The 23,031-nt window shown below is 38.8% G+C and overlaps 3 protein-coding genes across 4 annotated transcripts; 1 reads left to right on the top strand and 2 right to left on the bottom strand.

Annotated features, from left to right (window-relative positions):
* Positions 1-5,358: 5,358 nt before the first annotated feature.
* Positions 5,359-13,357, bottom strand: cpsf2 (cleavage and polyadenylation specific factor 2). Its single transcript, XM_047388341.1, has 14 exons — positions 12,763-13,357; positions 11,595-11,754; positions 11,401-11,506; positions 11,189-11,318; positions 10,983-11,098; positions 10,674-10,861; positions 9,060-9,350; positions 8,851-8,951; positions 8,406-8,609; positions 8,174-8,326; positions 7,873-8,095; positions 7,258-7,572; positions 6,575-6,709; positions 5,359-5,751 (listed from the first exon to the last, which is right to left on the bottom strand). Exons 1-14 carry the CDS (start codon positions 12,909-12,911, stop codon positions 5,659-5,661), a joined length of 2,364 nt encoding a protein of 787 aa, XP_047244297.1. The 5' UTR covers positions 12,912-13,357; the 3' UTR covers positions 5,359-5,658.
* Positions 13,358-13,489: 132 nt separating this feature from the next.
* Positions 13,490-15,682, top strand: LOC124882141 (NADH dehydrogenase [ubiquinone] 1 beta subcomplex subunit 1-like). The gene is made up of 3 exons (XM_047388344.1): positions 13,490-13,634; positions 14,968-15,112; positions 15,498-15,682. The coding sequence occupies exons 2-3, from the start codon at positions 14,973-14,975 to the stop codon at positions 15,532-15,534; spliced, it is 177 nt and encodes a 58-aa protein (XP_047244300.1). The 5' UTR covers positions 13,490-13,634; positions 14,968-14,972; the 3' UTR covers positions 15,535-15,682.
* Positions 15,683-15,787: 105 nt separating this feature from the next.
* On the bottom strand, positions 15,788-22,526 carry riox1 (ribosomal oxygenase 1). Of its 2 annotated transcripts, none has more exons than XM_047388342.1 (15): positions 22,320-22,526; positions 22,046-22,192; positions 21,827-21,963; positions 20,588-20,687; positions 19,556-19,669; positions 19,188-19,294; positions 18,998-19,105; positions 18,366-18,400; positions 17,932-18,110; positions 17,710-17,814; positions 16,578-16,719; positions 16,382-16,502; positions 16,201-16,300; positions 16,023-16,109; positions 15,788-15,917 (listed from the first exon to the last, which is right to left on the bottom strand). In XM_047388342.1, exons 1-15 carry the CDS (start codon positions 22,509-22,511, stop codon positions 15,831-15,833), a joined length of 1,761 nt encoding a protein of 586 aa, XP_047244298.1. In that variant the 5' UTR covers positions 22,512-22,526; the 3' UTR covers positions 15,788-15,830. The 2 variants fall into 2 exon arrangements, with proteins under 2 accessions (XP_047244298.1, XP_047244299.1); XM_047388343.1 differs by having other exon boundaries at positions 21,827-21,960.
* Between the last annotated feature and the right edge of the window lie 505 nt (positions 22,527-23,031).

Here is a 23,031-nt window from a genome sequence, read left to right as displayed (position 1 = left end):
ATCATCTCACCTCAGTTATCTTAGGGGTACATACAGGGGTTGGACAATGAAACTGAAACACCTGGTTTTAGACCACAATAATTTATTAGTATGGTGTAGGGCCTCCTTTTGCAGCCAATTCAGCGTCAATTTGTCTTGGGAATGACATATACAAGTCCTGCACAGTGGTCAGAGGGATTTTAAGCCGTGATACTGGTGGAGGAAAACGTTTCCTGACTCGCTCCTCCAAAACACCCCAATCAATAATATTTAGATCTGGCGACTGTGCAGGCCATGGGAGATGTTCAACTTCACTTTCATGTTCATCAAACCAATCTTTCACCATTCTTGCTGTGTGTATTGGTGCATTGTCATCAGGATACAATGTTTGAACCATTGAATGCACATGGTCCTCAAGAATGGTTCGGTAGTCCTTGGCAGTGACGCGCCCATCTAGCACATGCATTGGGCCAAGGGAATGCCATGATATGGCAGCCCAAACAATCACTGATCCACCCCCATGCTTCACTCTGGGCATGCAACAGTCTGGGTGGTACGCTTCTTTGGGGCTTCTCCACACCGTAACTCTCCTGGATGTGGGGAAAACAGTAAAGGTGGACTCATCAGAGAACAATACATGTTTCACATTGTCCACAGCCCAAGATTTGCGCTCCTTGCTCCATTGAAACCGACGTTTGGCATTGGCATGAGTGACCAAAGGTTTGGCTATAGCAGCCAGGCCGTGTATATTGACCCTGTGGAGCTCCCAACGGACAGTTCTGGTGGAAACAGAAGAGTTGAGGTGCACATTTAATTCTGCCGGGATTTGGGCAGCCGTGGTTTTATGTTTTTTGGATACAATCCGGGTTAGAACCCGAACATCCCTTTCAGACAGCTTCCTCTTGCGTCCACAGTTAATCCTGTTGGATGTGGTTCGTCCTTCTTGGTGGTATGCTGACATTACCCTGGATACCGTGGCTCTTGATACATCACAAAGACTTGCTGTCTTAGTCACAGATGCGCCAGCAAGACGTGCACCAACAATTTGTCCTCTTTTGAACTCTGGTATGTCACCCATAATGTTGTGTGCATTTCAATATTTTGAGCAAAACTGTGCTCTTACCCTGCTAATTGAACCTTCGCACTCTGCTCTTACTGGTGCAATGTGCAATCAATAAAGACTGGCTACCAGGCTGGTCTAATTTAGCCATGAAACCTCCCACACTAAAATGACTGGTGTTTTAGTTTCATTGTCCAACCCCTGTATAATATATGTAAGTATATGTAATATAATAAGTGTATATTTCTGAAGTTGAAGTAAATGGCACATGGGTTTCAACATACTTTGCAAATAACAATCTAAAAACTGTTTAATAAAAATGTTTTCGAGAAGTTGAAGCTTCATCCCAGTTTGAAGTATTTTGTAGCCTATAGCTGGTTTGCCCTGCATTTACATAGCTTTCCTCCAACTCAGACAGCTTCCCTGTCTCTACTGAAGAAGATGTCCACAGCATTATGGTGCCACCACCATGTTTCATAAAGAGGATGTTGTGTTCAATCTGTACTGTATGTTTTCTGGCACATAGAGTTTTCCATGAGGTCAAAAATGTGGGTTTTTGCCTTATCTGACCTGAGCACCTTCTCCCACTCAGCAGTTTCCTACATGGCAAACTGCCAAGGGAAGTAATTTCCACTTTCTTTCAACAATTTCTCAACATTTCCACAGATACAGGAATTGTGGAGTGTATAACTAATAGTTGTCGTGTCAAAAGACTTTTCCACCTGAACGGTGCAGCTCCTCCAGAGTTACAATGGCTCTCTTGGCTACGTCTAAAGATGATGCTGTTCTTGCCCAAAGTAGGGGTATTGCATTGTAACTAACCCTACTTTACGCTTGTCTACTTCTTTATCTTTGACTTGTCTGCTGATCTCCGTGTAGCTGCTTTTTTTTAACTAATGGCTTCTAATAAACCTCTGAGATTTTCATAAAACTGATGTACTGGAATTGAGTCAAATTAGTTGACTACTAAAGGCAACTGACTGCAATTGATTTCAACAAGGAGTAAAGGAAGCTAAATACATTTGAAAACCATTTATTATTTTCCTTCCATTTCACAAGTTTTGCTCTATAATTGAAAGAAATCAGAAAAAATCAAGGGGTATGAAAACTTCTGCAATGTACTTTTGTATTAAAGACAAATGAATAGCTATCTATATGCATCTATTTCTTGAATAAAATATGTCAGATTCAAGGCAGCTATTTACAAGAATGTTAAGAGGACTATTCAGAACTCTGTTTTTTTAGTCTTACACTGCAGAGATAATTTGGTTTTCCATTGCTGTGGTTTAGTATTCTGACTTCCATTAAAAGCAGATCAGAAATCTCTGAATATGTGCCAAAGTGAACAGTCCCCTGAGATGCCGAAGCTTTGTCATGCTTCAGGTGGGTTCTTTACTGGAAATGTTGATTTTATTTCAGCATTTTTGCATAACTGGACTGCATCATATATCTATACCACATGCTGTTTTCAGTGTGCAGCGATGAGTGTTCAGACTAAAAACCTTTAAATGCACGCTAAACATAGTTAAGCTTAAATAAAAGGAAACTTCTTTTAATCTAAAATATACTAGATGTACAGCTGTATCTTTGCACTCTGTAAAAGTGAACAGACAACAGACATTTGGTAAAAATGTTTGAAATGTGTGTAAAAATGAATGGACCTCTTACTTAGATAGAATAATCTTATAGTTGTTGGTACATCTGATGTCAATACTTCATACTTGGTCTGGTGAACCATTTCTCTGGTAATTTTGCTTTATCTCTTTTTATTTTCCAGTTGAAAGATCAAACACATTTTCAGTTTTCTCACATAGATTAAGAGATTTTAATTTTGGTGGGATTTGAAAAATTTCATGTTAGCTTTCACTCTGACAAGGCTCAGAGAGACATTGGAAGAGAAACCAGCCCAGCACATAATAGAACCTCCACCATACTTAACAATGGCAATGAGGTGCTTTTTAATATATTCATCCATAGTGTCACACCAAACCCACTTGGGGTGTTCGTTGCTTAGAAAATATTTGTTTCATCAAACTGAAGCACAGGGGTCTAGTTAAAGTCCTGCAAGTTCAACATTTTTGATTGTAGGAGTGAAAATGGTTTTTCCTGGAATAACTCCCAAACATCTTGTCATGTAGATCTGATCTAATCAATATGTAGACTTGTTGACCCCAAGATGTCACTCTTTGCTGCAGCTTACCATTTTCCTCACTGTGCTTGTTATACAAATATAAACATGGGTCCTTATCCAGCTTATTGGCCAGAGGCTAAAAGAAATCAGCACGTTACATTATATTCAAACTCCTGAAAAAAAACGAAAGTTATCAAATACTAGTTGCAGGATCCTAGATACCAAACAAAACGAGTAAATTGCTAAATAAGAAACGCTTTAGTCACATTTATTAGACATACCGATAATAATTATAACCTTTTTTTATAACATCAATTTATTTCCTCATTTTCCTAAAATCTGCTAAAATATAATCCCTTTTTTAGTTTTCAATGTGACATTAAGCTACTGCAATAAAAGATGTGTTATTTATTCATTTTTAACACATCTTAACCAGGGGTACCAACAAATTTGTTAAAGCCTGTATGTATACAGTTCAAAGTGTACAGGTCCTTCTCAAAATATTAGCATATTGTGATAAAGTTTATTATTTTCCATAATGTCATGATGAAAATGTAACATTCATATATTTTAGATTCATTGCACACTAACTGAAATATTTCAGGTCTTTTATTGTCTTAATACGGATGATTTTGGCATACAGCTCATGAAAACCCAAAATTCCTATCTCACAAAATTAGCATATCATTAAAAGGGTCTCTAAACGAGCTATGAACCTAATCATCTGAATCAACGAGTTAACTCTAAACACCTGCAAAAGATTCCTGAGGCCTTTAAAACTCCCAGCCTGGTTCATCACTCAAAACCCCAATCATGGGTAAGACTGCCGACCTGACTGCTGTCCAGAAGGCCACTATTGACACCCTCAAGCAAGAGGGTAAGACACAGAAAGAAATTTCTGAATGAATAGGCTGTTCCCAGAGTGCTGTATCAAGGCACCTCAGTGGGAAGTCTGTGGGAAGGAAAAAGTGTGGCAGAAAACGCTGCACAACGAGAAGAGGTGACCGGACCCTGAGGAAGATTGTGGAGAAGGGCCGATTCCAGACCTTGGGGGACCTGCGGAAGCAGTGGACTGAGTCTGGAGTAGAAACATCCAGAGCCACCGTGCACAGGCGTGTGCAGGAAATGGGCTACAGGTGCCGCATTCCCCAGGTCAAGCCACTTTTGAACCAGAAACAGCGGCAGAAGCGCCTGACCTGGGCTACAGAGAAGCAGCACTGGACTGTTGCTCAGTGGTCCAAAGTACTTTTTTCGGATGAAAGCAAATTCTGCATGTCATTTGGAAATCAAGGTGCCAGAGTCTGGAGGAAGACTGGGGAGAAGGAAATGCCAAAATGCCAGAAGTCCAGTGTCAAGTACCCACAGTCAGTGATGGTCTGGGATGCCGTGTCAGCTGCTGGTGTTGGTCCACTGTGTTTTATCAAGGGCAGGGTCAATGCAGCTAGCTATCAGGAGATTTTGGAGCACTTCATGCTTCCATCTGCTGAAAAGCTTTATGGAGATGAAGATTTCATTTTTCAGCACGACCTGGCACCTGCTCACAGTGCCAAAACCACTGGTAAATGGTTTACTGACCATGGTATCACTGTGCTCAATTGGCCTGCCAACTCTCCTGACCTGAACCCCATAGAGAATCTGTGGGATATTGTGAAGAGAACGTTGAGAGACTCAAGACCCAACACTCTGGATGAGCTAAAGGCCGCTATCGAAGCATCCTGGGCTAAGACCTCAGCAGTGCCACAGGCTGATTGCCTCCATGCCACGCCGCATTGAAGCAGTCATTTCTGCAAAAGGATTCCCGACCAAGTATTGAGTGCATAACTGTACATGATTATTTGAAGGTTGACGTTTTTTGTATTAAAAACACTTTTCTTTTATTGGTCGGATGAAATGTGCTAATTTTGTGAGATAGGAATTTTGGGTTTTCATGAGCTGTATGCCAAAATCATCCGTATTAAGACAATAAAAGACCTGAAATATTTCAGTTAGTGTGCAATGAATCTAAAATATATGAATGTTAAATTTTCATCGTGACATTATGGAAAATAATGAACTTTATCACAATATGCTAATATTTTGAGAAGGACCTGTATATAAGGCATAGGTAATTTTACTGCCAATATTGCTCAGATTATTGCAATAAAATTAGCTGAACATGACATAGTGGAGAAAAACACACTATGATCCATTTGCAGGAAAAACTATTTACTGACAAGAGAAGAGCAAAAACAGCTTCTCAATGGGTGGATTTTTAGAAATGTCACAATTTCACAGGTGTTCACATGGAGAAGTCCACAAAGGTAAACAATCTGCTTTTCACTTTATAAAGGTAAACAATAAAACAATGTCTGGAACTAAGGTATAAAAGAGAAAATGTAAAAGTGATTTTGCAGTGACAAAAATGGAACAATCCGCGGGGGAAGGTCTACACTGTTTTAAAGTCTGTGTATAGAGATGGTGTGCTCGGCCGCCGTGGGTCCGTCTGCTGCTATACGACAGCGTACTGCTGATACAGAAGCTCCCGGATCTTATAGTAGTCGTCACACAGGCAGCCTTCTAGGCCGATCCGCCCGGGCTCCGTCTGAAAAAAGAACAGAAAGATTCACAGGTCATCTCAGCCCTTAAGCAACAAGGTTGCATCTCTCAACAAAGATAAACAAACCTTGTGCAGTAGACCGCTGGAGAAAAAAATATCTTTAAAGTTTTTTTCCTTATTTTTCATGCAGACTTCATTTTTTTTTAAAGCGTCTCATGAATTCAGATCAACATTTCCCATTTAAATACCATGCAAACATTACTCTTCATTACCAGTCGCAGTTCTCTTTGATTTAATTTTCTGGGTTGCATCTATTTTAGGTGCTTGTCAATTATGGAGTTTGTTGTTAGCATCCTGGCTTCAGCTTGTACTTTGGTTAAGTCCTGATTGATGTTTTTGTGTGTCTTTCACCTTAGGTGAGATATTTTCACTTTTCACTGGGGATTTTATATCCTACTTAGGCTACCTGTTTGTTTCTCTGTCTCTTTTGTTCCAGTTTGTGTTTGTTGATGGTATGTTAATTCATTATAACTATATATACACATCAGCTTTCTGTGTCTTATAACAACAATCTGATATCGGTTGGAAGGAAGGAAGCAAGGAAGGAAGGAAGGATGGATGGGAAGATAGATATATCTTCTTTAAAAGAAAAAGGTACAGCAGGAAAACTTTCAAATTTGTTTCTAAGGTCTTACTGTGTATATTTGTTTAGATATAATCTTTCATTTAAATCAACAAGCAACAACTTAAAAACTGAACAATCTGTGGTGTTGAATGTCTTCTGTAGTGGCCACTTTCCCTCGAGGGAAGGCTGTAGGAAGTTGACTGACTGCATGCCCACAGAGCTTATGGGAGGCTGGACACTCACCCTGCGGACAGCCACCACGTTGTTGCATACCAGAACTCCACCCACAAATTCAGCTTGGATGCCTTCTCTCAGCAAGACCTGCTTGAAGTCAGACAGCCTAGGCTCGTTGATGAACACAGACTCATGCCCTGAAATCTGTGGAGAGGAAGAAATATTAGACTCGGTTGAACGGTTTCTTAAAAAGGGGGCTGTCAGAGCTGCTGACACATCATTCTGAACATTTACAATTAAAATCACATGGAAATATCACCTCGGGGAACTCAGTATTTCAGCAGGAGCTTTTCTGACAGGCTTTTTGAACATTTGGACTAAACTGGGTTAGTTTCAAAGCCTTACAGTAAGTATTTGTATGAAAACAAACAAGCAAAGAGGAAACAAGGTTTGGTTTGTCCTCATACAGGAAAACTCATAACAAGAAGTAACCTGTTGAATTCTGGCAGAAGATGAGTGGCCTGTAAAAATTCAAATATAAAAAATGTGCCACAAAAAAATTTGTGTTGTTCATTTCATTAAAAATGAAATGTTTAGTGCTTATTTAGAACAATAGTTTATAATAAAAAGGATTCGGTGAGTCACGGCGGAGGAGGAATATTTAAACTTAAAAGATACAAATGTTAAAGTTTAATTTACTCAAAGCTCTGAACTAAATTGCTGTTTTAAGAAAAAAAAGCTAAGCTGCCCACCTCAGTTGGAGGCAGCGGCTCCAGCGTGGGAATGACATCGCTCTCCTCCGACATCTCCTTCTCATCCTCTCCAAACAGGCTCTTCATGGCACGCTGCGCTGCCACAGCCGTAGCGTCGTGGTCGATGCCAAGCTCGGGGGCAGTGTCCATGGGCACCTCGCTGTCCTCCGCCTCCTCCTTCACACCCTCCTCCAGCATCACGCCGGTATCCACCTTTGCGACACGCATGTCCAGAACCCCGTTGATCCAGGCTAGCTCCGTGTCTTTGGCCTTGCAGAACTGCAGAGAGCTCACCAAGGAGTCTTTCAGCCGCACCTTTAGGTTAAGATAAAGGGAGAGGATTAAGACACTGGGTTGTTTGAGAAGGTTACAATGAAAATGAATTAATGACCTGACAAATACAAATTAAACTAATTTATTTAGAGCAGAAGAAACACACAACTCCTCATTAACATTACTTGACATTACATGTGGATTTTATCAGATCCATCAACAAAATACAGAACAGTTTGAGCATGTAATGAGAGAAAATGTGGAAAATATTAATATTTTTACAGAGTGTTGTACTTTATCCAACACTTTTTAATACTAAAGCCAGTCGTTCCTGAGACTGACCTGGTAGATGTGAGTTTCGCTGGTGGCGTCCACAGTTTCCTGCAGTTTGGGTGTGTAGACTTTCAGGTCTTTGCTGAAAGCCTTGCAGGACTCAGCCAGGTCCAGGCTAGCTTCCGGCGGCCCATGAACAATCACAAGCTGTCTGGGCTTCATCTGATTAATGATCTTCTTTATGGAGTCGCCATCAGAGCGACCTTCGTAGTCGATGTATGTCACTCTTGCTCTATAACATAAGAGAAGAAAGAGTTTTACTGATATGCAGATTATATTGGTATGGTTGTCTTTGCAAAGAATAACTCACTTTATTTCAAAACTCTCAACACTTGAGACACATTTTGTGGGGACGACAGACAGATCCTGGTCCATGGGTTCTTCTCCATTTGTCAGCCCAGATTCCAGTTTGCTCTTCTCCTCTTCTGTGGCTTGCAGTTCAGGAACCAAAAAGTCTTCAACCCTTTAAAAAGGACACAATGGGTTACTTGGTAATATGAGCCAACCTCTGCTTTCTTCGATTTGCATCTAGACTTCAGTACCTGATGATTTCTCCATACTCGTCCCATTTGATTCTCTCCTCATGCACCGGGAACATCGGGTAAGACTTTTTGGCCTGTTTGAAGAAACTTCCTTTCCGGCTCCCCTCTCCCTTCATCATCAGATCGTGATGCTTGGTTTTCACCGCAGCTGGCTGATCCAGATCGTCTTCCAGATCGCTCTCATCGCTCGAGTCCACATCCACCCTGGAAAAAGCCATACGATGAACTTTAATTCAGAACACCTGTTTTAAACTCTCTCTTATAACTCGTAAGTCACACGACATTTTTTTCATTTGTAGTCAGGGAAAAATAGACTTGTGTCTTTTATTTGTCTTCCAATGCAAGAATGAACATCTTTCACAAATATTCTAATCAATAATTACAGTCCAAGTAAGAAAATACTGTACAGATTTAATTCTCTTGTTTCTATTTATACGAGACTTACTCTTTTGCTTGTTCCAGTTTTTTAGCTGCTTCTTTCTTTATTTTCTCCTTTTCAAGAAAGTCTTCCAGCTCCTTCCCTTCGAGTTTCACTCTTTTTCTGACCTGATGCGAAAAGAAGAGGTTTTCATGATTATGGAGCAAAGGACACAAGACACCAGCATTTTTCAGGAAAGATGCTGCATGAAAAGACCTTGAAACTGCTTTTCTCACCTCCAAATCCAGCATCTTTTCTCCGGGATTGTCGATGAGATAGCGGGCCAGGGTTCCAGGGGTGGTGCGGTAGGTAAGGATGATAGAATTTTTGGCATTTTGGCACCACTGGGTGAATAGCTCCCTGGAGAACCCAGACTCAAGGTCTGGCTGGCTGCAAAGCACCACCTTGGGGGTGGGTACTCGGGCCAGGTCTGCCAGACTGTGGCAAAGATTCAAGTGTCGGAACTGGAAGGGATTGTTCCTTTTGTCTTCAAAACACCTCATGAGTTTGTCACTCATCCACTCCACCTACAGAGATGGATTTGATTATTAGTTAGAATAGTTAAAAAGACAACATAACGTATATTAATGAGAGTAAAACACTAAGCAATTCTTTACCAAGTATCAAAAACAGTTTGAAGCTGAAATTCAGAGAGAAAATCTCACAATAAAGTTTCTGGAAAGAATCTTATCACTCACTCAAAAAAACAAAGACATTTTTTATTCAAACCTCAGTTTCAAGACACACTGAATCGTTACCAGAACAGGATTTTCTTAAACAAACATGGAGAAGTTAGTCCATCCAGACTGGATCCATACTCCAGTTCTTTTTTCTGCTCCCCACACCCAGAAACAAACTAAATCCTTAATGATTTTAGCCCGTCTCTCTTATCAGGGATGTTTCTAACTGTACAAGGCCTCCAGAATACTCCGGTCTTTCTGTAGCCGGTTTTTAAAAATTTAGAACTATAGCATATGGCGAGGCCTTGATTTATAATTACAGCCCTCGACTCTGAAATCTCTCTCCCTGAAGAACTGAGGAAGAGTTCCAGTTTTTAAAAGCAAACTGAAGACACATCTTTTAAACTTTTAAAAATGTTCTATTTTAAAAAGACACAATTCATTCCTGGGCAATTTTTTAATTAATGTATAGTTTTCATTTTGAGGTCAAGAACATTTTTTAATTATTATTTAATATTTGTATGCACCTTTTTATTTGGGATATTTTATCCATAGCTGTTTAGCCATTTTTGCTTTTCATTTTACGAACCTGTTTCAGTTTTTTCCTTGAATAATTTGTTCTTTTTATTCGCTGTTATTAACAACATATTATAGGTATACCGTAGAAAACTGATCACAGCAACAACAATCATGCTCATATCTGTGTCAAAATTGAAAGATGTAATGTATTTAGGACCATATTAACATCCAACCAACCATTGTCCTCTGCTTATCAGAGATTGGGTTGTTGGAGAAACAGGTCTGGGAGGGAAACCCAGACATCTCTCTTCCTGGCTACACTACGCTACACACTTCATTCTGGGGAATCTCGGCCACTCCCAGCCCAAAAGGGACATATAGTCCTTCCAGCAGGTTCCGGGCCTCCCTTGGCATCTACTCCCAGAAAACCTCCAAAGGGAGGCACCTAGGATGCATCCTGATCAGGTGCCTGAACCATATCTACCATAATAACTAATAACCTCTTTTGACATGTTCTTAACTTTTTTTGTCTGTGTGTTGCTTTCTTATTTTTATTTTTTTTAAAGACAAGGGTTGTCCTGGTTTAAATCTTGCAAAGCACTCTTGTGTTGCCCAACATTTTATGAAAGGTGGACATTGAATGATTGGTACCTGGGACTTGGAGAACTCCACCACATTGTAGCTGACGTTGTTGAGCAGAGCTAGTGGGTAAGCTCCGAGTCCAGCATCCTTTGTCCTCCAAATCTGGTCCAGGAGCTGCGCCAGCTCCAGTACGCGCCCAGCCGTGTCCACAGCAATAAGGACATTACCATTACCACGCAAGGTCTCCATTACGTTCGCTTTGTGGGTTTAAAAGGATGAGAACATAGCCATTAGTAACAGCACAGAGTTTTCATATAGTCTCATTTAAATTTAACAGAATGCTTCTATAATGTAAAGACTTCTGTGTATGTTACTTACTAAGCAGCTGCTCGTCTCTTTGTTTGCGGCGTGGCTGTACATAAGCAGCATTGAAGGAGTCTGTAATAAGTAAAGATGGTCGACCAATGCTCTCTAGTGTGCAGCCGTTAAGGTGGCTGGAATAGACAAAGGAAGAGTACACAAATTAACATCCAATATGCACCTTAAGATCTTCCTTTCATATGCATGTTTCTGTCTCCGTTTACATTTCTCTCTTATGATTGAAGTCCACTGCATATACAATCTCCTCCTCCCCGTCCTTGACAATTTTCCAAATGGTGCCTCCGATCATGTGTCCGGCTGGGAGAGGAGTGATTGAAAGACCGTGGCCCTTTCCTGTAATACAAAAATAAAAAGTTAAACATCACATTCTTATGTAGGTTTTAGAACATGGAATGTTACCTGATCTCCACCTCACCTTTCAGATTGACAATCTGTGAGTATTTCAGCTGCTGGATTTTATCAAAAGCACTATCCACGTCATCAAGGGTGAAGAGCGTGAAATCTTCACTGTTGTTTCTTGACTAAGAACGGGGGACAGAGCAATCAAGAAACCACTTCTATTCTTGCAAATAAAAGGCTCGATTTATCTTTAACGTTAACCCACAGTACCTGATATAAATCATACATGAACATCTGACCCATTTTGTAGACAGGAATGGTGGCATAGATGGTGCAGTTCAGACCCAGTTTTCCCACAGCATAGGGCAGGGCTCCCAGATGAATGGGGTCAGGGTGCGAGAGCAGGACTGCATCAACTTGGTGAACATATCTGACGGGAAATACATAATAAATTTGAGGAGCCAAATCCGAGTTGTTTTTGTAGAATGTTCTGACTTTTTAATTTCTCATAGCTTGGCAATCAAATAAGATATTCTGGAAAATTAACTGGGTTTAATCTGATTGGATTTTATTTTATTAACAATGTTTTTGCTTTCCTGTGACATTAAGTGACTTATTGAATAGCAGACTTGGGCTCACCCATTCATTAAACTTGACTGAATGAAGACTTGAAGAAATATTGGTACAGAAGCCATTTTTATTAATGAGTATATTCAACAACAAAACCCTTTTAGATCAGGAAAATTGAAAATTATCAAGTCAACGAACTTCAAGAGATTATATGCCTTTCACACGTTTTTAAATTCTATCATTTGGCAAACAGGGAGAAAGAACAGGTACTTCAGGGGTGTAATTTGATTCATTTTCCTGGTGTTGGCAAGACTAGGCAAACAGCATTTTGGATGAACTGCATCTTTCAGATTGAGATTTTATATCAATCTGTAAAGACACGATTGCAGGGTCTAACACACTGAAACTAAAAGCATGCAACATATTTCTGTGTCCTGCTAAAACACAAATTATTATTGAGGATGCACACCACTAACAGATACATATCTAATCAAGACTACATTTATTTTAAGTAAAAAAAAACAACAACAAAAACAATCATAAAGTGAAGGATACTATCCTGGCAGGACTTCTAAATGCAGCTATGTAGTGCATTCATTAGAATAAGAAAAAGAAATAAAAATGTGATTAACCTAATACCAGTAGTTTATGGGAAGACACTGAGGTTGTATTTTCTGTGGAATAAAGTCAATGTATCCCCACTTCACTTGTTTGTTTGAGGATTTTGTTAAATGTTACAAGACACTTTCCTGAATGACAAAATGCTAAGAATTGCCATATTCATTTACAAAAAAAACCCTGATATAGCGACCCAGTTTTTATATTATTTACACTGTGAAATCAGATCTTGAAAAGTAATCATACCCACCGCTTCATGGCATCAATAATGTCCATTGAGAAGTTCTCGTCCCATCCACAGTCCAGAAGGAAGCGGAATTCATCCACCTGCAACAGGTAACAGAGAGCCGATTCCTCCTGGACCCCCGACACGGCGGTCAGCTTGATAATGGAAGTCATTTTCCCTTCAGTGTTCTCGATGAAAGCACAAATCCGTCCTCATAGAACAGACGTAATTTTTTGATTCTCTTTTAACAACGAGCACCTATGAAGGCTCATTCAAAAGCCAATCATGCTTTTTAACATAAAGCAAAACCCCAAAACACAGAATGCAGCGTGAGCTGCATGAGAGTAAACGTAAATGTAAGTCTCAAACAAAAAGGGGAAAAAACTATTTAGCTGTTACAACTATTGTTAGCTCATTACAAGGCAACGTCTATTTAGCTAGCTGCATGCTAGCGCATATAACTGAATAGAGGTTGGAAACATCTAAAAACCTACAGAATATAACATAAAATAAATGTATCCTTCGCTAGACTAGAAGAAAATAACCTTAAAGTTATTGTTTATTATTACTCCATCGTCAAGACTTTCTTGTTAGCGGGTTTATTGAAGCCATGTTGGCTACTACGTCATAGGTGAAAGGCTAAAGGAGCGTACCACATGAACTCATAATAAATCTGTGTGAAAACAGCAAATGCGACATTGTCAGACTATATTGATATGATTTTGTGTGACATATGTGGGCTTAACCTGTATTAAATTGTAATTAAAGTTTAAATAATAACCATGCAGATATATTAGCATTTAGCATAACTACGTTGTTGCTCGAGAGTTGGTACAGTCCGATGTCCTTCGCTTAGAGAAGGAAGAGCTAAAGGCCACGGCTGGTGTTAATAAAAGGTAATATTTTAAAACTGTTCATTTATTGTTGCTATTTGCTGTTTGCTTTTGGGTGGTTGCATGTGTTTAGGTTGTTAAAGTAAGTATTTATGCAACAAAAATCTAACTAAAATATGGCGTTTGCTGCTATTGCTAGTTAGCTGTCATGTTAGCAAAGGGTGAATTTGTAAGTGCAACTTCACGTCCTTTTTGTTGGATTTTGATGATGGTTACATAACCAAATAAAATAATGTGTTATAGTATTTGAAATGGACTTTGTAATTACTTTTAATAGAACTACTTCTGTGATTTTCAAAGCCATAACACAAAAAATTAGTCCAACATTGTCCAAACAAATAAGCTTGTCAGTGTGTCAAGACAGAGACCCATTTGAGATAGCTTTTTTTTATATTTCCAAATATGTAAATAAACAACCTTGAATTTACACCTGTGTTATACTAAAGGTTAAATAAAGCTACCTAAATATCATCAAGGGCTCCCCAGCCTGCAAACATCTCCGTTTTACCTCAGGTTTTATTGCAAAAGTAAGGGGGAAAAATGAGAATGGAAAAATATTAGCATTTCCAGACTCAATCTAATTTTATTTGTGAATACTATATACAAGTTGTTCGAAACGGATTATACAGATTGCCTTAGACGTTTACTTTCACATTTAGAATATTTACCGTGATTGTGTTTTTATATTTACAACATCAGTTTTAGTATTTTGCAAACCTCAAAAGCATGCGTGCACCTGCAGGTGTATAACAGACATGCATTCTTGGAGTGATGGAACAGATAGAGACAGAAGTAAACTTTAGCATTTTTAAACCATAAATTTAAGAAATACTAGTGTTCTATTTATTTCTTCACACTCTGACAGTTTTTAATAACACTTTGAAATGAGAAAGGTATAGGAACCCTGCATTTACTATCTTATAGTTGTACCCCTCATCAAAACCACAACAACTGTACAATATCGATACATTTTAAATTGTTTTTGCTTAGTTGTAATTATTGTCTCCTTGTTAAAAGAGGAACGTTTCACCCCGCTGTTACCCTGTTTGCTTGGGATGACAAGATTTGGTGGAATTTGCTGGTTTTCTTAGACGTTCTGTTGCCAACAAGCCTGAATTTGAAATTTTTTGGAACTGAACTTTGGCTGAATTAAATGAAGACTGTTTCAACAGAATAACATTCCTGTGACTAAAAAGAATGAACGTGCCTTAAGATGACACTTGTGATTTGGCACTAATAAAAAAATATTAATTTCAATGGAAAAAATAAAGATACTGAGATTACTTTTACATACAAACATCTCAGATCAATGCCTTTTTTCCTCTTTTGCTTGTAGGAACCATGGTCAGATTTGCATTACCAACCAGTGTGAATTGGGCACACATATTGGTTCCCATGGGATTTGTGATTGGATGGTACCTTGACAAACAAGAGGATAAGAAGCTGACGGCATTCAGAAACAAGAGTGCATTGTACAGAAGGTAAGAAAAGTAATTCCTTTCTATTGTAATAATAAGCCGTTAACATTTTTTCTGTCCCCTATATGCCCAGTTTAAACTATTTACCATTTAAACAGTTTGGTGCATCTTGATTTGGGAATCATCAGGTTTCTAAACCAGGTAGCTTTAAAAGCTGCAAACTGCTTCTGACCTGTTCATATACTCTGAACGTTTTAGACAGTAGCAAAATATAATTTAGGGAGACTGTGATCATAACCTCTCCTGTCAAGTTCTTTATATCTTTATAAGTCAATTTTAAAAATGCAGACTTTATTTTGAATGAAATAATCATAACACATTATCAACAAATTTATCATAACACATTTTGATAAAGTCTGATAAAAGTTAAACATTTTTTCTTCTGCAGAGAGTTGAAACCTGGTGAGGAGGTGACCTGGAAGTAGAAGCTTCCCTGCTTGGAAAATTCCATCGAATGAAGTCCGAAGGGATGACGCCTGGTCCTCGAGTTGTAATATTTAAAGGACCCTTCTGTACACCTTCCGTTGAGTTGTATCAACTAAAATAAATAAAAATGTCTGTTCTCGAAAACGACTTTTTACTTGATAGTATGTTTCTAAAAAATACAAGTTAAAGCTAAATAAGGAACATAATCATGAATATAACAAAAGATTTAAATAAAGACTCCTTCAGACAGAGTTTTATGCTGAAGATTTGAACAAATTTATTTTTCTTTATGTGGTCAGTGTGACTGAACAGTTGGTGGTGCCTGAAGGGGTTCAGCAGTGTGAATAATTCCCTTCTCAAAAAGGAGTTCTGCCAAAGCAATCTGGAAAAAAAAACAAAAACCTCGGCCATTAATTCTATAAAAATGTTATCTTCACTGCCAGTAAACATTACTGCAAATAAGCGAGTTTCTAACCTAAAAACCTACCTTTTCCTGAACAGAATCACACAGCAAACTTTCAACTGTCACAAAGTTGGGATAAGAATGGATCAGAAACTCTACGGCATCTGTGAGCTGAAAGATATATAAACATATAAAAAAAAAAGTAGGGTCTATGTCTTAGGAACGATGCACAACATAAGACTTGAAATCCATAAAAAATTACCTCTGTCTGTATTTCAAAGCTCTTCAGCTCCTCTGTGTGGTAAACTCTGGAGTTATCAGTGGTGTAGCAAAGGTGCACAGCATCTCCATCACTGCACAGTCTGGCACAAAAAAGAATCTGTAAGATCAAATCATGCAACCAAACAAAGATAGCAAAGAAAAAAAAAGTTTTCTTGTTTTACCGGGCACACCCTGCACGAAGCATTCTGATTTGGGTCTGGGTAGTAATGTGGACACCAACGTCCTTAACTTCACTGTCTGCCCATCTACTTGGTGCTCCTTGCACACTGGTGGCCAGTTCGTCTGAGAGCGATTAGATCTATTATTAGAACATCAAACTGTCCTTTCATACATAATTCCAGATTCTAAACCACATACCTGGAGTCAGAACAGGTGGAAGGCAATCATGGAAGAATTCTCTGGCTTTCTGGTCGACAGCAGCGTCCACCGGGGCGTAATTCGGCAGTCTCTTCATCAAGTTCTCAATTCGGGACAAGAATTTTACCCTCCGTTGGTCCTCCTGCACAAAAACAATTTCACTCATTACAAGTTGCACTTTTGGTGAAAAGTTGACAATCTTATTATGGGCAAGAATGTCATTTCTTTTTGGGCTTTTTTATTTATTTGAACCATTATTTTTACAGGGTAGTATGATTATACAGCACAAAATTGCAATGGTTTTCAAACACAAAAAATTTGGTCAACAAGTCTGAATTTAGAGTTGGGTTTTCCCTAATCCATACCGGGTTAAAATCACACTGACACCCCCACTAATATTAGGGAAATGTCTCTTAGCTAGTCGCACCTCAACTACAAGCCTTTGGTTGCCATCGACAGCCTTCTGGCATAATTCCAGCCGGGTATTTGACTACTCCTCAAGGAATAACATTTAGAGCATGGTTCATAAAGTAAAAGAACTGATATTTTGGAAAGCCATTCCAAAAGCTTAATGTTCAGTCACCCAGTTGAGTCTATCAACCATCTGATGTGAACTACAGATGAAAGGGAATTGGTTTGAATTTTCAGGAATAACCGAAGAAACACAGAGACTCCAGCCTGCCAAGAAGCTGCTGGAACACCAGTATCATCCACAGTGAAGTTTTACATCCTCATGGACTGAGAGGGGGCCAACTAAGAAGAAGTACGAATACCAACACTTTTATGTTCCACTGATATCTGCAGCTGTCTATGCCAAAAAGCTGGGTTCATGCCAGGAAACCAACCAGTTCAATAAGCTGTACAACTTCCAGAACAGCCAGAATTGTGGTAGAACCATACAGATGGCTACAAATAGAAGTGCAACTCGCTAAGGGACATAAAAAAAAGGGGGGCTGTATGTTAATATTTCAGCATTTATAGATTACAGAAATTCCACATTTCAAATGCATGCATGCAATTTTTGTTTTTAAAAATCATTAAAGTCATGTTTTGTATAATCAGTCCAAGAAAAAAGGGGTTCAAATAAATCATTAAAAGCTTAGAATGTAATAATAAAAATAATAATGATTACCTTATCTGAATTTTGCACACCCATGTAGGTCAGGTAGCCCAAAGGTAAACCCCGTCTAAACTCCACATCTTCCTCCATCGCCACTTCTAATGCGGCAGGAATGACCTAAACATGAACACACAAAGCGTTAATTCAAATAAAATACCTACTACTACTTTAATTGTAACATGTAACGTGGCCTTCTGCCAACTGTTTAGACTGCAGGACCAAAAGTGTATATACCTTCTGCAGCAGGTCCCCCCAGCTGTTTTTCTGGTACGAGGAGATGGTGATGTGCAGAGAGTGTGCGTCCGGTAGGCAGATGCCCTGATGGATGAATCCTCGAGGGAAGAAGAGGAGATCCCCGGCTTCCAGCACCACGTCCAGGATGGGCTTCCCGATCTCTGCCTGGTCAAAGTTTGCTGTAAAGGAGAACACAGAGGTCCCCCCGCCCCCTTGAGAATAATCTGACACATTTTCATTAGCTTCATTATCAAATGTGAATTTAGTCACTTCTTTTATAGTCATAGAATTAGCTTTTTTTTTTTCTCAATGAAACCGGTATTGGAAAAAAAAAAAAAAATTGTATCTGTTTATTTAACAGTCCTGTTTTCAATTCAAATGAATTAAATTAAATTATATCTTTGCAAGAATCAAGACTTTTTTTTTTTACTCACGACTTGAAAGCACAGGCAAGACTTCATCTTCTGACCTAAAGATGTTAAAGAAAAAAATAATTTAGCCCACTGTAATTACCCAAAATATTTTTTAAACTGACACCAGAACAACTCAAAAAGCTGATTGGTCTTGCCTTAAAATTATTTCCACTTTAAATACATATTTTAAACAAGATATTGCAAAAATAATGCTTTGTATTCTAGTATTTGATAATATGGCAAAATGGCAAAAAGTAGTGCATAATTGTAAAGGTGAAAAAAATGTGAAAAATTTGGCCTGCCTATATATTCAACCCCTTTTATTGTTATACCCCTGAAGGGGACACAGTTAACATGTGAAAGAAGGTGCCAACATTCCCAGCTGAACACACTCTCTACACCATAAAACAGGCCAGTGGCAGTATCATGCTGTGGGGATGCCTTTCTCCGGCAGGGACTAGGAAGCAGAGATGATGGGCATGTGGCTGGAGCTAAATAAAGCAATGTTTTTTTTTCAAATAAAAAATATAGACTTAGCATTAAATTATATGAAATTATGAAATTTATACTAATAACTGAATCACATTTTAATGTTGCAGCAGAATTGGTCAATTTGATGCTTTTTGAGGAGTTTGACCCTTAAGGGATTTTACCTCGGACTGTACACTCGCCAGTGTTTCTTCCCTTCCAGCTGAACCACAAAAGCTTCAATGTCGTCATAATGTGGAGCAAAGCCTTGGGTTCCAGGGGGCGTCAGATATCTGTTTAAAGGAGACATGTATTTAAAACTGAAATAAACAAAAAATCAGTTTGAAGTGATTACATTTTCTCCCTTAAACGTACACATTGGCTCCTGCCATGCTACCAAACTGCTCCTGGAGGATGGACAGCACATTCCATACTGTGGAAGAGAAAGCCTGAGGATTCAGCAGGCGGACAGAGCAGCCACTCTGGAAAGAGAGATGTAAAAATAAGTAATCTGCAGTGAGGTGGAAGAAAGTTACCTTTAAATATTTAGTTTGAAAAATTAAATAATAAATGAATTAATATTTTTCACTTCTTAATGAATGTTGTCTTTGAAAATATGAACATTTCTTGATGCCTTCGTTAGGGAGATTGTAGCTACAAAATGACACTCAAATGTTATTGTAGATTTTATTTTTATTTACACTCAATACATAGGTATAAAGCCTGCATTATTCCATTCGTACCTCATAAAAATCCCACACGGTGAACGGCAGGGCTCTCCCTGGTGGGTTGTGCGTTTCCCTCTTGCCATTAACGTAGCTAGTGATATCCAGGTTCACTCCATACTGAACATTTTCCTTCAGAAAAAATATTAAATGAGAAATACAAAAAGCTAATTACTCTGCAGAATCTACTAGAAACAGAGATGCGGGAAATGGAACGTTAATATTTTTCTGACATTTTTGAAGCAGTCACTTGAATTTTGGAGGCTATTCTAAATTTGTTTTGATGAAAAACAGCCAATTTTATGTAAAGTATAAGAAGCAGTAGGCATGTTCGAGTGCCTTTCCTTTAATATTCCCATTTCAGACGTTTTCAGATACAGATGTACAGATCAAGACTGACGATTCCTTCCCTCTTCTTTCTTCACTAAAACTAATTTCTGCAAACTTTGTTTTCATTCAGCTACGGACGGACGGACGGACGGACGGACGGACGGACGGACGGACGGACGGACGGACGGACGGACGGACGGACGGACGGACGGACGGACGGACGGACGGACGGACGGACGGACGGACGGACGGACAGACAGACAGACAGACAGACAGACAGACAGACAGACAGATAGATAGATAGATAGATAGATAGATAGATAGATAGATAGATAGATAGATAGATAGATGGACAGATCTTTGAGATACTGGTGTAGGGAATAAAGTCTGAGAATACAAAATCATTTCTAATACCTTTAATTTTTCTGTTTTTATCCAGATCTGAAAAATTTTTCAGACTTTTTCAGACTGTGTAGGATCCCTGAGGATTATTCCCATTTATGCGTCAAAGCACATGGAACCTTTTTCAGAATTTAATTAAACTGCAAACATAGCGGTTCATAGCACGCTGTTTGTTGTGTAGACTGAAAATAGTGGGAGATTTTCAGCTAATTAATAAACAGAAAAATATCTGATGTTTCAGTACCTGATTTGTCAGTCAGAGGTGATCATTGGAAAATTGGCCAACTGATTGGTGCATCAATTGTTTCAGAACATTACCTCTCTCAATATGCGATCAAACTCAGCTGTTGAAAACAGTCCCTTGTAGTAATCTGGATTCTTGCGTTGAACAAAGACAGGCTTCTTTTCCCATGTTTCCCTTCACATATGGAAAAAAGACAAATAAAACATTATCAAACAAATTATTTATAAGATTTGAAATCCAAGCAAGAAGAAATGTGATATATGTTTCCAAGTTACCTCTGCTGTGTTTTTCACATACACATTTCCCGCAGTTTGCATTTAGAAACGAGGCATTTGGCAAATTTGCTGCTAATTAACATTAGAAGCCCTCAAGGCTCCAGTGATTTTTATGGGGAAAACAAATGCGGGTCCATCTGATATAATCCCAATAAAAGCAACTGTAGGACAAAGAGCTGAAAATATAAATGCTGACGATGACAAAAAGCTCACAGAACACACTGTGCCTTCCACAGATGAGAGCAATGACAAAGAACATGGGGACAAAGGTGCAAGCAGGTCAATACATATCCCAGCACTTTCTCACACACTCAGACTTGCTGCAGGTAAATCTATACTATTGACCATATCCTCTGATGACGTCTGCATGTTTTGGATGGATAATAATAAATTTTTCATAATGGACAGTGGACCATGATAAAGTATGCCGGGTTTTACTCCTCTTTGATTTCTATCCAATGAAGCATCACCTGGATGTTCAGAATAATTCATTTCTTGATAATACAGCACCTTGCAAAACTATTAATACCTCTTTAACGTCTTCACATTTTGGTATGTTACAACCACAAACCTCTATGTATTTTATAGCGCAACACAAAGTACTTCATTCAAATAATATAACGAAATGTACGATGCAATTTTATTCTGGTCCTTTCAATCTGATACCACTAAATAAAATCCAGTGCAACCAACTGCCTCAAGAAACCTAGCTAGTAAGCAGTGTAAATACAGCTGTTCTGTGTAGGGTTCTGAGGTTTGTTAGAGAACATTAGCGAACAAACAGCAATCGTGAAGACCTAGGAACACAGCAGAGGGATCATGAATTAATCTGGAGGAGTTGCAGAGATTCCCAGCTCAGGTGGAGGAATATGTCAACAGGGTAAGCAGTAGTCAAACATTCTACCACTCTAATTCTATGAAAGAGTGGCAAGAAAAATTCCATAAAGACATAAAAATTATATTAAAATGTACTAGGCTTGTGGGTATAACGTGACAAGGGTGGGCACACCGGTCAGGCAAGACATACAGAAACTTTACCTGAAGAAGGACTTGGCAGGAACGGGTTTGATGAGCCACTGAAATAACTTGCTGGCTCTCTCTCTGCTGTTGTTGACTTTGGTCAGCTCAGTCAGCACAGCATCCAAAGACTCTCCAGTTACACTCTCCTCCTCCTGCTTTTAACAACACAGGGGCTCGATCAGGCTCGCATGCTAACTCAATAACACTGATTTACAGAAAACCTGAGCAGATGCTTACAGTTATTTCTGGTCCGGCTTTCTTACTCTCCTCTTTATTTGCTGCCTTCAGAAGCTTATTTCGGATCTTCTTCCTCTTGGCCCTACTCTGGTTGACATTAACAGCTGCAGATCCATTTACTTTCTTCTTTTTCTTCTTTACTTCCACCTAATTAAATAAAAGAGGTTAAGGTACAGTGCAAAACAATCATGATGCAGAGGAGTTATATGATCCTACAGTAAATGAGCGATACATCTGTATTTCCGCCAGGTATGAAGTCGGCCTGTACACACACCTGTACCCGCTGGAAGGGCTTCTTAACCGGAGGGGACAGATCTAACTGCAGACTCTGATACAGAGCAAAGGCAGACATGTGTTTGCTCTCCATGGTCTTCTTCTTCTTCTTCTTCTTCTTCTTGTTTTTTTTTTGTTTTTTTTGGCGATTGGCTAAAATCATGAGGTGCTCATTAGCGCCCCCTGTTGCCATGGTGTGTGGGACATGTCTATTTATTTAATTGTGTGCATGTACTGTTTACATATCATATTAATCAGTTTTGTTTTCCTAAGTAACTTAATTAGAATTTGTTCTCCATGTTTCCCACACTGAGACTGTTTCTACTGCTGCCGGATAGGTGAGTTTGGTCTTGTAATGAACTCACTACTGCCACCAACAGGGCGGATGCTCGAAGGAGGACTGTAACGGCTTTAAATGGCTTAGATCAAAAGTATAAAATAAACTAATGTGCTAATAATTTTCAAACAAAAGTATAATTATTATTTTTTTGTTTGTTTATTGGTTTGATTTCTAGAAGCATGGGTTTTCTTTTATTCTTTATTTCTTTCCGTATTTTTTTTGTGAATAATTTAAAAAACTGCAGCAGTTTGGGTTCACGCATAAAAGAGCTTTAACTCACACCAAAGGTGTATTACAAACACAATTTTTAATAGTAATATGCCAAACATTATGAATTAAAAGTCAGAAGTATTAGTTAGTTAGTTAGTTAGTT

This window comes from Girardinichthys multiradiatus, chromosome 15 (assembly GCF_021462225.1).
Source record: "Girardinichthys multiradiatus isolate DD_20200921_A chromosome 15, DD_fGirMul_XY1, whole genome shotgun sequence".
In the NCBI taxonomy this organism is placed as follows: domain Eukaryota; kingdom Metazoa; phylum Chordata; class Actinopteri; order Cyprinodontiformes; family Goodeidae; genus Girardinichthys; species Girardinichthys multiradiatus.
Note: the sequence above shows the minus strand (reverse complement) of the source record. Positions and strands in the feature narration are given on the sequence as shown.

What these genes read in the sequence shown, in the direction of transcription:
- cpsf2 (XM_047388341.1), bottom strand. Translation starts at nt 12,911, where the DNA reads ATGACTTCCATTATCAAGCTGACCGCCGTGTCGGGGGTCCAGGAGGAA. An exon ending in TCATGTATGATTTATATCAG is followed by an intron (nt 11,507 to 11,594) that starts GTACTGTGGGTT and finishes CCCCGTTCTTAG; the next exon opens with TCAAGAAACAACAGTGAAGA. An exon ending in AAACTGGAACAAGCAAAAGA is followed by an intron (nt 8,610 to 8,850) that starts GTAAGTCTCGTA and finishes GGCTTTTTCCAG; the next exon opens with GGTGGATGTGGACTCGAGCG.
- riox1 (XM_047388342.1), bottom strand. Translation starts at nt 22,511, where the DNA reads ATGGCAACAGGGGGCGCTAATGAGCACCTCATGATTTTAGCCAATCGC. An exon ending in AGCCCTTCCAGCGGGTACAG is followed by an intron (nt 22,193 to 22,319) that starts GTGTGTGTACAG and finishes TTATTTAATTAG; the next exon opens with GTGGAAGTAAAGAAGAAAAA. An exon ending in AAGCCGGACCAGAAATAACT is followed by an intron (nt 21,964 to 22,045) that starts GTAAGCATCTGC and finishes TGTTGTTAAAAG; the next exon opens with CAGGAGGAGGAGAGTGTAAC.
- LOC124882141 (XM_047388344.1), top strand. Translation starts at nt 14,973, where the DNA reads ATGGTCAGATTTGCATTACCAACCAGTGTGAATTGGGCACACATATTG. An exon ending in AAGAGTGCATTGTACAGAAG is followed by an intron (nt 15,113 to 15,497) that starts GTAAGAAAAGTA and finishes TTTCTTCTGCAG; the next exon opens with AGAGTTGAAACCTGGTGAGG.